This window comes from Peromyscus leucopus, chromosome 6, assembly GCF_004664715.2.
Source record: "Peromyscus leucopus breed LL Stock chromosome 6, UCI_PerLeu_2.1, whole genome shotgun sequence".
NCBI classification, from domain to species: domain Eukaryota; kingdom Metazoa; phylum Chordata; class Mammalia; order Rodentia; family Cricetidae; genus Peromyscus; species Peromyscus leucopus.
In genome coordinates this window covers 70,464,234-70,479,175 of record NC_051068.1, presented here as the reverse complement: position 1 = coordinate 70,479,175, position 14,942 = coordinate 70,464,234, and the positions used below count along the sequence as shown (strand labels likewise).

General features: G+C 42.5%; 1 protein-coding gene across 2 annotated transcripts in view; it reads left to right on the top strand.

The window, feature by feature from the left end:
- The first annotated feature begins 1,155 nt into the window (after positions 1 to 1,155).
- The window catches only part of Vps45 (vacuolar protein sorting 45 homolog), a 61,234-nt gene continuing 47,447 nt past the window's right edge, over positions 1,156 to 14,942 (top strand). The window contains exons 1-10 of one of the 2 annotated variants that reach the window (XM_028856233.2): positions 1,156 to 1,481; positions 2,069 to 2,203; positions 6,032 to 6,092; positions 9,058 to 9,137; positions 10,111 to 10,179; positions 10,293 to 10,430; positions 11,111 to 11,221; positions 13,359 to 13,493; positions 13,863 to 13,976; positions 14,663 to 14,830. In XM_028856233.2, coding sequence (XP_028712066.1) covers positions 1,389 to 1,481; positions 2,069 to 2,203; positions 6,032 to 6,092; positions 9,058 to 9,137; positions 10,111 to 10,179; positions 10,293 to 10,430; positions 11,111 to 11,221; positions 13,359 to 13,493; positions 13,863 to 13,976; positions 14,663 to 14,830 — 1,104 coding nt within the window. In that variant the 5' untranslated portion in view covers positions 1,156 to 1,388. The remainder of the gene's footprint in view (positions 1,482 to 2,068; positions 2,204 to 6,031; positions 6,093 to 9,057; positions 9,138 to 10,110; positions 10,180 to 10,292; positions 10,431 to 11,110; positions 11,222 to 13,358; positions 13,494 to 13,862; positions 13,977 to 14,662; positions 14,831 to 14,942) is intronic. The other variant, XM_028856232.2, reaches the window with a different exon arrangement.

Genomic DNA, 14,942 nt, shown 5'->3' with positions numbered 1-14,942 from the left:
TTATTTGTTTGTTTATTGGTTTTTCACAGAGAAACCCTGTCTTGAAAAACCAAAAAAAATGTTTAAAGCACTAAGAGTCACTGATTTGTTGCGGTTGTCTTCCTGGTTTTACAATTCTCCAACCTAAAAGGGGGAGCAACAAAAACCACCCTTTTGAGAAGTATGGTGATAGACCTGTGTGATCTGCAGCCGCTCTTTGGAAGCTGACTCTTTAAGATCCATTTTATTGTGCTGCAGAGAGAGATGGCTCAGAGGTTAGGAGCACTGGCTTCAATTCCCAGCAACTACAGGGCGGCTCACAACCATCCGTAATGAGACCTGGTGCCCTCTTCTGGCCTGCAGGCATACATGCAGGGCAGAACACTGTATACATAATAAATAAACAAACAATAATAAATAATAAATAAACAAACAAATAAATGAATGAATAAATAAATAAATTTAGATGAATGAATGAATAAATAATAAATAATTAATAAATAAATAAATAGGATCATTTTGTTGCTAATCTTTCACTGTTTCTTAGATAAAAAATGTTTCCCTTTAAATATTCTCAGGTTAGTTCTCACGTTCAATGAGTAACTGCCCCCAGACCATCTCAGGGTCCCTGGAAACTCGACGCCCCTGTAAGCCAGCGATGTCCGGTGCCACGGGCACCGTGGGCTCGCGATCCCGGCGGTCCTGAGTGGGGGTCGGAAGCTCCCCGCCCTCATGGGGTCTCTGAGGCCTCTACAGACCTCCAGCAGCACCCCTAAAGGGTGTTCCCTTTGTTCATTCATCAACGACCACGTGATCAATTTCAGCCGCCCTTCTCTTCGGAAAACCTGCTCCAGTCTCACTCTCCGCTCTAACACGGGGCACTGTCACTGCCTCAATAATGACACTGGGAGTCGAGCAGACGAATCTTGTCCACGGCCTGGTAAACACAAAATGCCCTCCCCTGGTGCAGCTTCCAGTCTGTTTGGATACTTTTAAAACCCAGCCCGCCCGGGCTATCCGGAAACTTGCTGCCGTCCGGACTGGTCCCGAACCTGCGACCCCGCCGCCTCAGCCTGCCCAGTGCTGCGATGGCATGCACGCCGGTCTCCAGAAAGGATGCTCGGCAGACCGCCTAGCCACGTTCCCCGGTTCCCGTGGCCGAGACAGCTGTCAGGCTGCCTTCCTCTCCACGCGCGACGCGCGCCGGGAACGGCGCCGGCATTTAGCAGCCGAGCCTGGTTCCGGGACTCCGCGGAGGAACTACAATTCCCAGGACCGGAGCGACCCGGACTCCCGGAAGCCAATACTTGGCCGACCGGAAGCAGCTGAGACCCAGCCAGCAGGCCTGAGGTTAATTCAGCCAGGAAAGGGGGCGGGAAGGGCTGTGGGGCACCTGTCAGTTCGCCACGATGAACGTGGTTTTTGCAGTGAAGCAGTACATCTCCAAAATGATAGAGGACAGCGGGCCCGGCATGAAGGTGCTTCTCATGGATAAAGAAACGGTGAGTCCGCCTTTGCTCGGGGTTGGTGACGGCAGCCCTCCCTCGGAGTGGCGGGTCCCGTGCCACGGCGGGGCTTAGCATTTCATTCCCGGCGATGGTCAGCTCTGTCGGGCACTGGGGAAGCTGTGTAAAGCTTTCCTCGGGGGTGTGCAGTCTAACCGGCTCTAACCGGCGCCAAGAGACTTCTTAAACCTGGAAGAGTGTCTGCCAAGAAGTTGTTAATGGTGACCCAGGGAACACTTGGAAGACTTGAGGGTGCCCTGTCAACGTTGTTTTTAAAAGTTGATTGCTGGGGCTCAAGCTGAAAAGACAGGGAATTTGTTGGCCCGCAACTTAAAGGAGAAAAACAACTTGAAATGAATGGAGAAAACCCTCTTTAGAAGTTTCTGAGTTGTTCATGTTCAGAGAGGAGGTTTTTTACTCTCACACATCGCTACCTGTTTGGGATCTTCAGCAAATATTATTCCGTGTATTAACATTTAAATGACCTAGCCAAGTGAAAATAGAAAAAAAAACGGCTAAACTATTGATGCATGTTTCTATTAGTCCGGACTAGTGTAATCTTAGTTCATTCCTTTTCTTTACAGACTGGGATAGTGAGTATGGTCTACACACAGTCAGAGATTCTTCAGAAGGAAGTATACCTCTTCGAACGAATTGATTCTCAAAATCGAGAGATCATGAAACACCTAAAAGCAATTTGTTTTCTTCGACCTACAAAGGTACCACACAAACTGAGCTGCCGTCTCCACAGGCAAATGCAGAATTACTGATCTGAAAGCATTAAGAAGGCAAAATAAATTTGTGTGACCATCATTTGTGGCATCATAATTACCCTGTTTTGTCAGAGTTCTGACTTCCTTCCTCTCCTTTCCACGCCTTGGTTCACCCCAGACAGCCAGTTTTTCCATCAAGATATTTTTCAGAGTAAAGCTATTCCCAAAGCCACTAACTCTGGGAACCTAGATCACTGTAGTGCTGGATTGACCTTGGTACCTAGCACTAAACATCACTGTCCCTCCGTCCCTCTTTCGTACAGCTCTGACTATCTGGAACCTTTATCATTTTAATCGCATCTGTGCTTAGGAATGAATACGCCTTTAGCGTAAAAGCAAAGAGAAGTCATCCAATGGTTGCTATAGTGGCCTGGTCTTACTCCTACAATTAAATCCAGTGGCCTAGCAGGAAAAGGACTTTTTTACATATTTAACTTCCTGTGCTCACGTCTAGTTCTGCATTGGAGCCCAGGAGGCCTTTTTATCATTCCTCTGCATGTTTATTCCTGTCTTTATTTGTTCACTTTACTGAATGTTCATAAGCCCTTTCTCAGCTTCTGTCATCACTCAAATCTGCTTGCCTTTTTTTTTTTTTTTTTTTTTTTTTTTTTTTTTCAGACATTTCTTGTGTGCTTTGTTTCTGAGCTCCTTGTACCAGCTGGCCTCGCTCACAGAATCCACTGGCTCTGCTCCGAGTGCTGGATAAAGCGTGCGCCACCGCCCTGGCTTTGCCTTCTTTATACTGAAGATATATAGTGGGGGTGGGGGAGGGTGGCCTGTACCACAGGCTGCAGGTGGAGGTCAGAGAATAACTTGCAGAAGTCGGTTCTCTCCTGGCCCTGTGAGTCCCAAACTCAGACTCAGGCTGTCAGCCTTGGCGGCAGATGTCTTTAACCACTGAGCTGTCTCATCTCTCGGCCCCCCTTGGTTTTGCTTTGGGTTTTGGGTGGGAAAAAAAAAATTCTATGTCTTATTTTTTAAAATTCTTTCTTTTTGTTTTTGTTGTGAAATGGCCTCACCATGGAGCCCTAGCTGACCTGGAACTCATGCTAAAAACCAGGCTGGCTTCAAATTTGTGGCAGTTCTCCTGCCTCTGCCTCCCAAGTGCTAGGATCGAGTCTGCCACCATGCCTGGCTGTATGTTCTCTCGCCTCATGTTCACGTTTGTCAACCCCAGTGTGCTTTAATCATGCTTGTGTCGTGTGTCCCTTCCCAAATGGAAACCTGATTGTGTCGCCTGGCTTGAAATCCCTGGGTGACTTCTCATTGTTCTTATGGTGAAAACAGAATCCTTCCTTGTTGACTGCAGAGCCCAGCATGGTCTAGTTCCTATCACTTTGGGGCGCCTCTGCCACCCTGCACCTTAGCTACACTACCCTTCAGTCCATTTACATTCTGATGGCTCCTCCTGCCACACAGCCTTTGCATGGATTCCTCCCTCTGCCTGAAACTTGTTTACCTCATCAAGCAGATCTTCCCCCGCCTTACTGAGCCGGTCAGATGTCCCCCTACAAACAGCACCACCTCCCTCTCTGCCACTGGTCAGAGTTGAAGGGGTCTGATTTCCAACAAGGACTTCACTATGTAGTCCTGGCTGGCTGAAACTTGCAATAATCCCCCACCACCCCACCTCTGCCTCCTGAGTTCTGGGATTACAGGCAAGTGATACTTATTTGACAAAGTTATATGGGTTTTGTGATTGATACCTACCATAATAAGCTCCATGATAGCAGAAATTTTATCTGGTTGTCCATCCTTTTCCCATGATGCCTTGCTACATAGAAGATGCTTAAGAAATAATTGCTAAATTAATGTGTTTTTTTTTCATATTTGTAGCTTTCAGAAATGAAATTTTGGTCATTAAGAGGGGTCTTAGAGACAACATAGTCTGTTATCTCCTAACATAAAATGAGGAGACCTCTTTAATAGCCATATACACGCTCTCAGACTCTCTTGGCTTCACATCTTTTATCTTTTACCTGGCCCTATAAAGCAGTAATGTAAGACTTAAATTACTTGTTAAAAACAGTTTGTCCTTAAGATTATAAAGTGAGCTTGGCATGGTAGCACATGTCTGTGATCCCAGCACTTGGGAAATAGAGGCAAGCGGATCTGAAGTTCAAAGTCATTCTTAGCTACCTAGTAAGTTTGAGGCCTGCTTGGGCTCCATGAGATTCTGTCTCAAACAATAACAAAAACAAAAAGGGGCTGGAGAGATGGCTCAGTGGTCAGGAGCACTTGTTGCACAACCAAAGTTTAGATCCCAGCACCCACAAAACCAGCTGGACATCCCCAGATGCCTTTAACCCAGGTCCAAGGGGAGTGGAGGCCAGAAGATCTCTGGGACTTGCTGGCCTCTGGCCTAGCCAGGAAATGGGAGCCTTGGGCTCAGGGAGAGACCCTGCCTCAAATGAATGTCAGGAAGCAGTAGAGGAGGACACCCAACACCCTTTCTAGCCTCCCAATCCATGCACACCTACGTACACGTTTGCACATACACTCACACAATAAATAAATCTCTTAATGACACAATAGAAATGTTATATCATAAAGATAATTTTTCTGTAGTTTAAATGACAATGTGAAAACTGTTTTTCCCCATTGAGTAGGCACTGTACATTTCTGTTCAGTTATTTGCTTGCTTTCAGACAGGGTCTGGCTTTGTCACCCAGGCTGACTTTGAACCCACAACCTCTTGGTTTATGCCTTCCGAGTGCTGGGATTTGTGTGCAGTGAGCATTTCTTAAAACCTTTTTTTTTTTTTAGCACTAATGGCACAATTTAAACAAAACTTTTAGTTGTTTAAATACGGATATTAACAGTGACACAATGAAGCAGAAGAGCCTTTGTGTCCCCACAAATTTTAGTTTTAAGGGCTGGTTTAATTTGAAATTTAAGCATTTATTCTGATATCAAAAACAGATCAAATGCTCATTAGAATGGTCTGTGATTAGAGTTCTCGTGCTTTGACTATATAAAAAGAACTGGCTAGGAGAGACGGCTCACTGGTTAAGAGTGTGTACTGCTCTCACAGAGGACTCAAGTTTGAGTCCCAGCACCTGTGTTGGACAACTCACAACCACCTGTAACTCAGTCTCCAGTGGGGTCTGATGCGTCTGTCCTCCACAGACAGACAACAGTGTGTACGTGTACACACACACACATACACACATAAAATTTAAAAATTATATCTTAAAAGGACTTTTAGACCTCAATAAGTCAAAAGCCAAAGTGAATATAGTTAAGTTATATTTTCTCCTGTTTTTAAAGAATTACACACATTTTGGTGTTCTAAGTAAGAAATTTGATCAGATGAATGCAATTTATTGATAAGCAGCTTGAGGCAGTTAGTAGCAATTTTATGCTATATTTCAACATACGTCCTTTAGTTTTACCTTAATTTAACCAAAGTAATGCAGATGACTGATATTTAGCATACATGTATATATTAAACTGTGTATAAGATCCTAATATATTTAATGTATTTCTTTTTATTTTCATCCTTCATTACCCAATATATGTACAGTCTTGATCTCAGCATACTGTTAGACTCCAAGTAAGTCAGTCAATGAATAGTTTTTAAAGTTACATTTATGGAGGTCACAGAACAATTTGCAGGAACCTGTTCTCCCCTCCCACCATGTGGGTGCCTGGCATTCAGCTCAGGTCATCAGACTTGGCAGCAAATGCTCTTATCTGCTGAACCATCTTACCAGCCCTTATTACTTTTTATGAAGCACTTCTGCTCATGCTTCATTTGGTCTTTGTTTTCAGGAGAACGTGGACTATCTGATTCAAGAGCTCCGAAGACCCAAATACAGTATATATTTTATTTGTAAGTATGTTAGTCACTTTTTAAATCGTGTGTGTCTGGCCCAGCTGGTCTAGGCTGTTGAGTAACTTGCAGCATCAAGTTCACTGAACTCATCACTTAAAAGCTTGTGTATTCAAAGTACTAAAAATACTGTAGGGACTGGACAGACGGCTCAGTTGTTAAGAACACTAGCTGCTCTTCCAGAGGAACAGAGTTCAATTCCCAGCACCCACATGGGAGCTCACAACTGTCTGTAACTTCAGTTTCAGGAGATCTGACATCTGGCCTCCACAGACACTGCATGCACATGATGGACAGACATACATGCACACAAAATATACATAAAATAAGGACAAGTTACCTTTAAAAATTAGGTAGTGGCCATCATTCTCTTTATGAAATCAGAATAACAATTTCCACTCATCAGTGATTGCTTAGATTTAAGGCTAATTTATGAGCCAAAAGTTATAAGTAGCCAAACTGCATATTTTTCCTCCATAAGAGTATCTACTTCCTCCTGTATTTCACCTGTGCATGAAGGTATAGAAACTAATTTGTTTGGGAGAAGGAGTATGATAATGAAAATGTGTCTGCACACCAGATGATTCATCCCACCTGTCTTTGCTGTTCTTACGTGGTGCATGAAAGGACACATCGTCATGCAGTTATCTCTTGTGTGCCCACATGGGGACGTGCATAGGAAGCTCTGGAAATGAACAGGTTCATGCCTACTCAAAATTTATTTGAATTTTTCTTCCATTCTGCTATGGAAGTTACAATTGGTCTCCTCTAGGTGTCAACATTGCTCTCTGTAGATGTAGTAAAGTTTGGAGCTGGTTCCAAAACCAGGGAGCAAACTTAGCACCCAGGAAGTGGGACGTTTGGCCTGGCGTGGTGGTGGTGGTGGTGCATGCTGTAAGACCAGCACTCAGGAGCAGAGGCAGGCAGATTGTGGCCAGCCTGGTCGAGTCCCAGGCCAGCCACAGCTACATAGAAAGACCTTGTTTTTTGTTTTTTTTTTTTTTTAAAAAAGGAAAAAGAAAAAAGAGGAAGGAAGGAAAAAGAAGAGAAAGTAGGACACTTGAGAGGTTTTAAGCTTTGGGGATTTAGACCATTGTCTAAGTCTTATTACTACTTAATAATGTACTTAATATTTTGGTACATCTTAGACTCTAGCGCATACAAATTTCTTTTACCATATATTAGTATTTAATTATGCCAAAAGTTAGGTGGGCAGTGGTGGAGCACGCCTTTGATCCCAACACTTAGGAGTATAGTTATTTTAGTATTTTTAGTCAAATTACAAGTTACAGCCTCAGTTCTAGATATGTATATATATCGTTTATGTTTCCCGAGTTCTGTCTTTGAGTCAATATATAATAGAAGCATTCATTTTCTGAGTTTCTTTGCTAAAAATGGAGTGGGGGTCACGTAGTGAAAGACCCCACTTCCTCCACAGTGTCCCTGCATATTACAGTGGTGCTTGTGGAGATTGATTTGGGCTGTAAATCTACAAGGCAGAAGAAAAATTATATTAGTACTGAACTGTATAAAATATAAACTTGAAATTTGTAGGGTTTGGCAATCAATTTCAGAATTTTATTTGGTTAAAGTAAACTAAAATAATTAGTATTTAGTAATTTTATTCAATATAGGCTTTTAGCACAATTTAAGTTAACACTAAACTGGCCTTCTGTTCATTTAATTTTTAATAATTTTAGGTCTGTAAGTCTCTTATTTTACAGGCCCCTTTTATTTAAAAATATTATGGAAAAGGTCAAATGCACTAAGTAAAATAGTATGGTAAATCTTTGTACCCAGCCACACCCAGTCTTATTTCAACCATGCTCCCATCTTCTACCCACCAATATTTTTTAAACAAATCTACAATGTCATATAAGTTTTATCCATTAATATTTCAGTATGCATCTTTAATAGAGATAGATTCATCTAGTAAAAATGAAAAGTAACTCCTATTTTTGTGAACTCAATTCAATGTTCAGATCTCATCTCTCTTTCCCTCTTTTTTCTTTGAGTCGGGATCAAAATAAGATCCATTTATTAAACCTTGCTGGTCAGTGTGTTGGTTCCACTGATTTTCTATAGGTCTTCTTCTGCCATGCAGCTGGTCTCCTGAGGAAGCAGTTACATTTTCTATGGCTAGATCTTCCTGATTTCACCACTGTAGGGTGGTTCTGCGTATCCCTTCAAGTTAAAAATGTTCCGTTATCCGTGTATGTCTGTATGGGGATAAAGAACCTGATATGGGCCGGGCGGTGGTGGCGCACGCCTTTAATCCCAGAACTCGGGAGGCAGAGCCAGGCGGATCTCTGTGAGTTCGAGGCCAGCCTGGACTACCAAGTGAGTTCCAGGAAAAGGCGCAAAGCTACACAGAGAAACCCTGTCTCGAAAAACCAAAAAAAAAAAGAACCTGACATGGATTAAGTTTTGGGTTTTTTGGCAAGAATACTAAAAAGGTGATGCTGTGTAGTTTCTCTAGTTGTTTCTTCTAGTGGTATTGTTAGTGAAATCAGTGTTTATAGGTTATTCAATAGGAGTTGAAGGGAGAAGTATTCTATCATGCACATTCCATGAGGTTTTTAGAGGAAATGTTTCTATTAAAAAAAAAAAAAAAAACAACTTCCCTTGTCTCTTATTTGATACAACTTACATGTAAAAGAGGATAAAGGTTTACTTCCTTCCCTGTAAAACAGCAATGTTTTAAGGTAGCGATCAGAGTCTGCAGCATCCTCTGAGGTCATCAGTGATGGTCTTTTTTTACAGTATGAATTTGGGGACTAATTAACTAATTAATTAATTAATTAAGCATATTTGTGCTCCTCATTGCAGCCGGGTGTGTGACTTTGACATGTACCACAGTGTGTACTAAACGCCACTCATTCATTAGGCTTCACCCGAGGCCTGTAGGAGTCTACTTGCAGCAAAACGGATGCCATTTGAGTCACATGCAACATGTCTGTTTCAGATTTCAGTAATGTGATCAGCAAGAGTGATGTGAAGTCATTAGCTGAAGCTGATGAGCAGGAAGTTGTGGCTGAAGTTCAGGTAAAGGTGTGGGTCCTGTAACCTCCCTTGTACTGTTCCCATTAAAAGATTCTAGTCTATAAATAAAGAAGGTGCTGTCTGATCAGACAGAATAAATGTGCACACACCAGACAGACTTATATCTAGAGCATTTGAAGGAGGTATTAAATTGGACAGAATTAGGATTGATGGGATCAGTAGGAAGGAGCAGAGTGGGCTGATGAATTGGTGAGACATTTTCATAGTTGGGAGACAGAGTCAAGTATGTTCTGTGTTAGTTTATGATAGTTTATGAACCTTACTTTAAAAACCTTCATCAATAAGGCTATGCCCGATTGGGAGAAAATACGAATCAAAGGCTGTGAGTGAGATTTCTTAACATTGTGTTTGAGAAACTCATACTTTGGGAGCTAGTAAACAGACTTTGTCACTAGGCTAAAACTCAGAAACTCCTAAGCACTTATTTTGTATGCTATATAATATATAGCATTAGCATGTATAATGTTATTTTTCTTCTTTAATAGTTCAGTGTTCTGGCATATGTCTATCATAAACACTTGAATATATTTATTACCTATGTGAAAAGTACTGTCTTCACAGGCAACAAATAAACTAGTTTTGAAATTTTCCAAAAGATATTCCAAGGGGTAGAATATATAAAAAGAATGACCTATTTTAAATCACATCCTCCCACACAAGAAAACACTGGGCACATAACATAGTGTATCCTACAGCAATTTTTTTTTCTACTAATCAAACATTTACATTGGTATGTATACTTCAACTTTTTAAAAGAAGATTTATCATTGCTGGTATTATAGCTAGTTCAACTTCCCCATACTGACCAGTGCTACTCAGTTGTTATTTGAACACCTTGTACTTCTTCACCCTGTATGTTCCCATTTGATTACAGTACTTGGTATAGCTGGAGTCCATAGCACTCGGTACAGCTGGAGTCCATGGATTAACTGATTTTGATCCTTTTTATTTGCAGGAATTTTATGGGGATTACATTGCTGTGAATCCACATTTGTTTTCCCTCAATATTTTGGGTTGCTGTCAGGTATGGAAGGCAAGGCTTTTCAAAATAAGTTAATCAAATGGAAATTAATTCATCAAGTAACTGGAGTTTGAGAAAATTAAGGTATTTTCTTTTAATATGTTTTTAACAAAAAGGGCCGGAATTGGGATCCAGCCCAGCTCTCCAGAACTACTCAAGGACTGACAGCTCTCCTCTTGTCTCTGAAGAAGTGCCCCATGATTCGTTACCAGCTATCATCAGAGGCCGCAAAAAGACTTGGAGAATGTGTTAAGGTATAGTATTCCCTTTTCCTGGTTCTAAAACCTCAGGGCTAGTTGTTTCCCTGTAAGAGTTAGGAAATATCTGAATTGTCAGACGTGGTGGTGCAGGCAGCTCTCTGTGAGTTCAAGGTCAGCCTGGGCTACATATCAAGTGTCAGGACCATGTCTGGAGAGAGAGAGAAAGAGGAGAGAGAGAGAGAGAGAGAGAGAGAGAGAGAGAGAGAGAGAGAGAAAGGAAGAAGGAAGGAAGGGAGGGAAGGAGGGAGGGGAGATGAAGGGAGGAAAGGAAGAAAGAAGGAAGGACGGGAGAAAGGAAAGACAGACAGGAAGGAAGAGAGAAAGAGAGCAAACAAAGATATCTTCTTTGTTAGTTTTGTTGGCAAAGAAGTATGGCTACATAATTCAAAACAATAAAAAAAGGAACAAATTAGCACTAAGACTCTTAGATTTAACCTAAGAAATATTTACAGCTACTTAACTTCAGGGGCCCAACCAACCCACTTGGAAAGTAGGGTTTCAAGTCCTAATTTTTTAATAGCGTGCTACAAAACTTTATGAAGCTTTTGAATCCTTTTGTGGGAGGCCTGTGAGGGTGGAAAAACTACTACCTGTGTTTTTATTCATTTCCTATTTTTGTTGTCTCCACTTCCAGCTAACTGGTTAACCAATCGCTTTTCCTCTTGTGTCCTCAGCAAGTGATAAGTAAGGAGTATGAACTCTTTGAGTTCCGGCGGACCGAGGTGCCTCCACTGCTTCTCATTCTAGACCGCTGTGATGATGCCATCACCCCACTGCTCAACCAGGTGCAGAGCCCTTTCTTAGCGTAAAGAAGGGTGACTTTGAGTGAATCACAGCCACTCCACTCACCGCCTGGTTTCGGCTGCTCTTGGCCTTGGCCTTGTATTTCTGGTGTTGTGGTGTCAGGTTTTCCAGCCGCAGTCATTCGTGCTGGTTCTGCCTCTGTCCTGTCCATCTGTCCCTTCTGCCACTACCCCACTCTCACCAAGGAAACCTCTGAACTCTGGTCTCCGCTTCCCAGGGTCTCCTTTGCTGACCTCACTGCCATGTGATGGTGTGATCTGTCTCTTGCAGTAACAGTGAAACAAGCATTTATACAAGTCCTTCTTTTGATTTCTCTTGGTTGATGACAGCTCCCAACTTAAATTACAAATCCTGGCCTAAAATTCTTGTTTCCCATTTACCTAGTGGGTTAAAGACACTCTCCTGGTTCGGCACCCAAGCACCTTCAGGATGTATACCAAACTTCACCTAAAGCCTACAGCTCTCTGCACAGAGGCACTACATGATTTCTTGCCATTGTGCTTTTAATGGGACCTTCTCTTCCCCGCTTCACCTCTCAAACATGTCTCCCTTGAAGCCTCTCAGAAGCCAGAGAGCGGCTTCTGGAAGACTGCTCCAGCCGGTCGGGCGCCATTTGCTTTCCCTCAGCTGTGTGGCGTGGCCTCAGGCCCCATGCTGCGCTTGCTAAACTGCACCTTTGGTGGTTTGACACTGTCTGCCTAACACTCCTGAGACGGCCTGTGTCCCCTCATGGTTAGCCTTCTGCAAGTTAAGCAGTTCCTTGTATGTAGTTATGCTCTGTGAGAGGCGATTTGGGATTTAGAGAGTGAGGAGGCATCTCCATCTCAGTTTCTTCTCAGCATGGAGGAATGTCAGTGCTAGGGTAATCCGGGTGAAGGAGCGCCTCCGTAATGTAAGGCAACATCTGGCCACTAAAGGAACTTGATAGGAGGAAGAAAGGGAGATGGAGGGAGGGAGGAGGAGGGGGGAGGAGGGAAAGAAAAATGACTCATTTGCTAAGAGCACATACTGCTCTTTCGGGAGTCTTGAGTTCTGCTCCCAGCCCACACACTGGGCAGCTCCCAGCCACCTTGAACTCCTGCTCCAAAGCATCCAGGGCCCTGCCTGGTGTTTGCAGGCATCACACTCATGCACAAACCCGCACTCAGACTCACATAAGTAAAATGTAAAAATTAAGTCTTTTTTAAAATGATGGTAATCCTAATTCTGTATCCCAAAGAAAAACACATTTCACTGAGAACCTGTATGTGCCATGTAGTAAACTAAGTGTTATATATAAGGGTTAAAAGATAGTCTCCTGCCCTCAAAGAACCCTGTGTCTCAAGAAGAGAGGGAAAACAGATTTCGTATGTGGAGTGTGCGGTAGAGCCGTGGTGCCGATGCCACTTTGTTGTGTTACTGTAAGTGCCCAAAAGGAACTGGGTTACTTATTAGAATATACCTAGCTTTGTATAAATCCACTCTCCACAAATGGTGAGAAGGCAGATTTGTAGCGTTTCACCTTTCTGGTTTTTAGCCAAACAAATTTACATTTTTAAAGGCTGGAAGTCAACCCTTCTTCACAATTCATACTCAGTTAAAAACACAAGATAAAATGGATTCTGAGGCAAGTGTCTGATTATACCAGTGTTTTGATTAACTCGCAAGGCTTTTTCTGATAATATTAGTGTTCCCGGGATAAATATAGCACCACTTAGATCTGCAAGAACACACTTCTCAGGCGGCAGAAAACCACAGAAGCGTGCAGGAAGTGGTATGGCTTGTAACTGCAGCACCAATATAGCCCTATCTGTGAAGCCAAAAATATACTCGTAATTCACAATCAAAACGCTAATGGTAGCTATAATTGTTTTCTTTCTATCAAGACTATTAATCTTGTTGCATTTTCTCTAAAGTGTGAAAGTAAAAGTATTTTGACTTTTTTTAATGTTTAAGCAATTAAAATGACAATCTTAATATTTATTAGAGAACAAAGTATTAATAAAAACATGAACTAAATAGAGACACTTGGTATGAATCAGACTAGTTATTAAGAATGCCATCGTTCTTTGTTTTCCTAAACACTCAATATTTCCATGTTTTTGTCATTTGCCAATTCTTCTTGTCCTTCTTCTTTAGTGGACATATCAGGCCATGGTCCATGAACTGCTGGGCATAAACAACAACCGGATCGATCTTTCCAGAGTGCCAGGAATCAGCAAAGACTTAAGAGAGGTGGTCCTGTCTGCCGACAATGATGAATTCTATGCTAATGTAGGTGACTTCAAGTTGTTTTCTATAAAGTATCAGTGCTGGCTTGTGAGAATGGGGCACATAGGGTTGTGTGTGGAAGGGTGACAGACTTCCTGCAGTTAGGCTGCATCTCAGGACGGCAAAAGACTCGGGTGCCAGCCTTGGCAGCGTTTTTTCATAGTGCTCACATAGTCACTGACTTCCCTCCCTTCTGGCAGCTCTTTGTGAGAATAATAATGGTATTCATCACTAGTGCCCTGGCTAATGTCCAGATTTAGTAATTAAAATGGAATTTGTCTTTCAAGTCTGTTCAGAATTCTTTTTCACTTCTTTTATGACGTCTGAAAACCAAGCTAGTTTTGAACTTTCTTCTGACTTCCTTTTTCATAGAACATGTACCTGAACTTTGCAGAGATTGGTAGCAATATAAAGAACCTTATGGAAGACTTCCAGAGGAGGAAACCAAAAGAACAGCAAAGGCTAGAATCCATAGCAGACATGAAGGTAAGTCACACACACATATGACTTATGTCTTTAGAACTGTTTATGTAGGCAACATTTTTGAAATATTCCAGGTCTAATTTCTACTATGGTTCTTTGCTTGTTTATGAGCTTTATAGGATGGATTGTGGTACTTGAGACTGTCTGGTCATTGCTGTGTAGCTCAGGCTAGCCTTAGGCTTGGGAGGTCCTGTGTTCACCTCCCAAGTGTTGGAATTCCAGATGTGGGCTATCATGCCAGCTTCTTGTTCGTTCTATTTTGTTGTTGAAATGCACTTATTACTATAGACCACACTGTAGCTATGTGGACCTAGCTGGACCTCATGGCAGTATTTAGGCCTCAGCCTACCAAGGCTGTAATTACAGGCATGCTCATCACATCCAGCAAGTCACTTTGTTTAGTCCAAGACATTTTTTGCAAAGCTTCCCTTCAATAAATAGCATGGTGACACATCATCATAAGTCATATATTTCTCTCCTCTCTTGGTTATGTCCGGCCTCTGTAAAGACTCTCAGGATACGTACCAGCTTGTCTCTTCTTAAGAATAATAAATGCATGTGGTTGAGAATTGTGGGTACCTTACCCTGGGCAAGAAAGTAACCCCAGCTTTTTACAGTCTTTTCTTGTCAAATGCCTAATCTTATTTGGAATGTAATAGCATCTCCCATTAATGTTTCTTCCATGACAGGCCTTTGTTGAGAATTATCCACAGTTCAAGAAGATGTCTGGGACTGTTTCAAAGCATGTGACAGTGGTTGGAGAACTGTCTCGGTTGGTCAGTGAGCGGAATCTGCTGGAGGTTTCAGAGGTTGAGCAAGAGCTGGCCTGTCAGAACGACCATTCTAGTGCTCTCCAGGTCAGTCTAACTGGGTGAGCACCTGCTGCGTGTGAGCACCTGCTGCGTGTGAGCACCTGCGTGTGAGCAGCCGCTGCGTGTGAGCAGCCTGCTGCGTGTGAGCAGCCTGCTG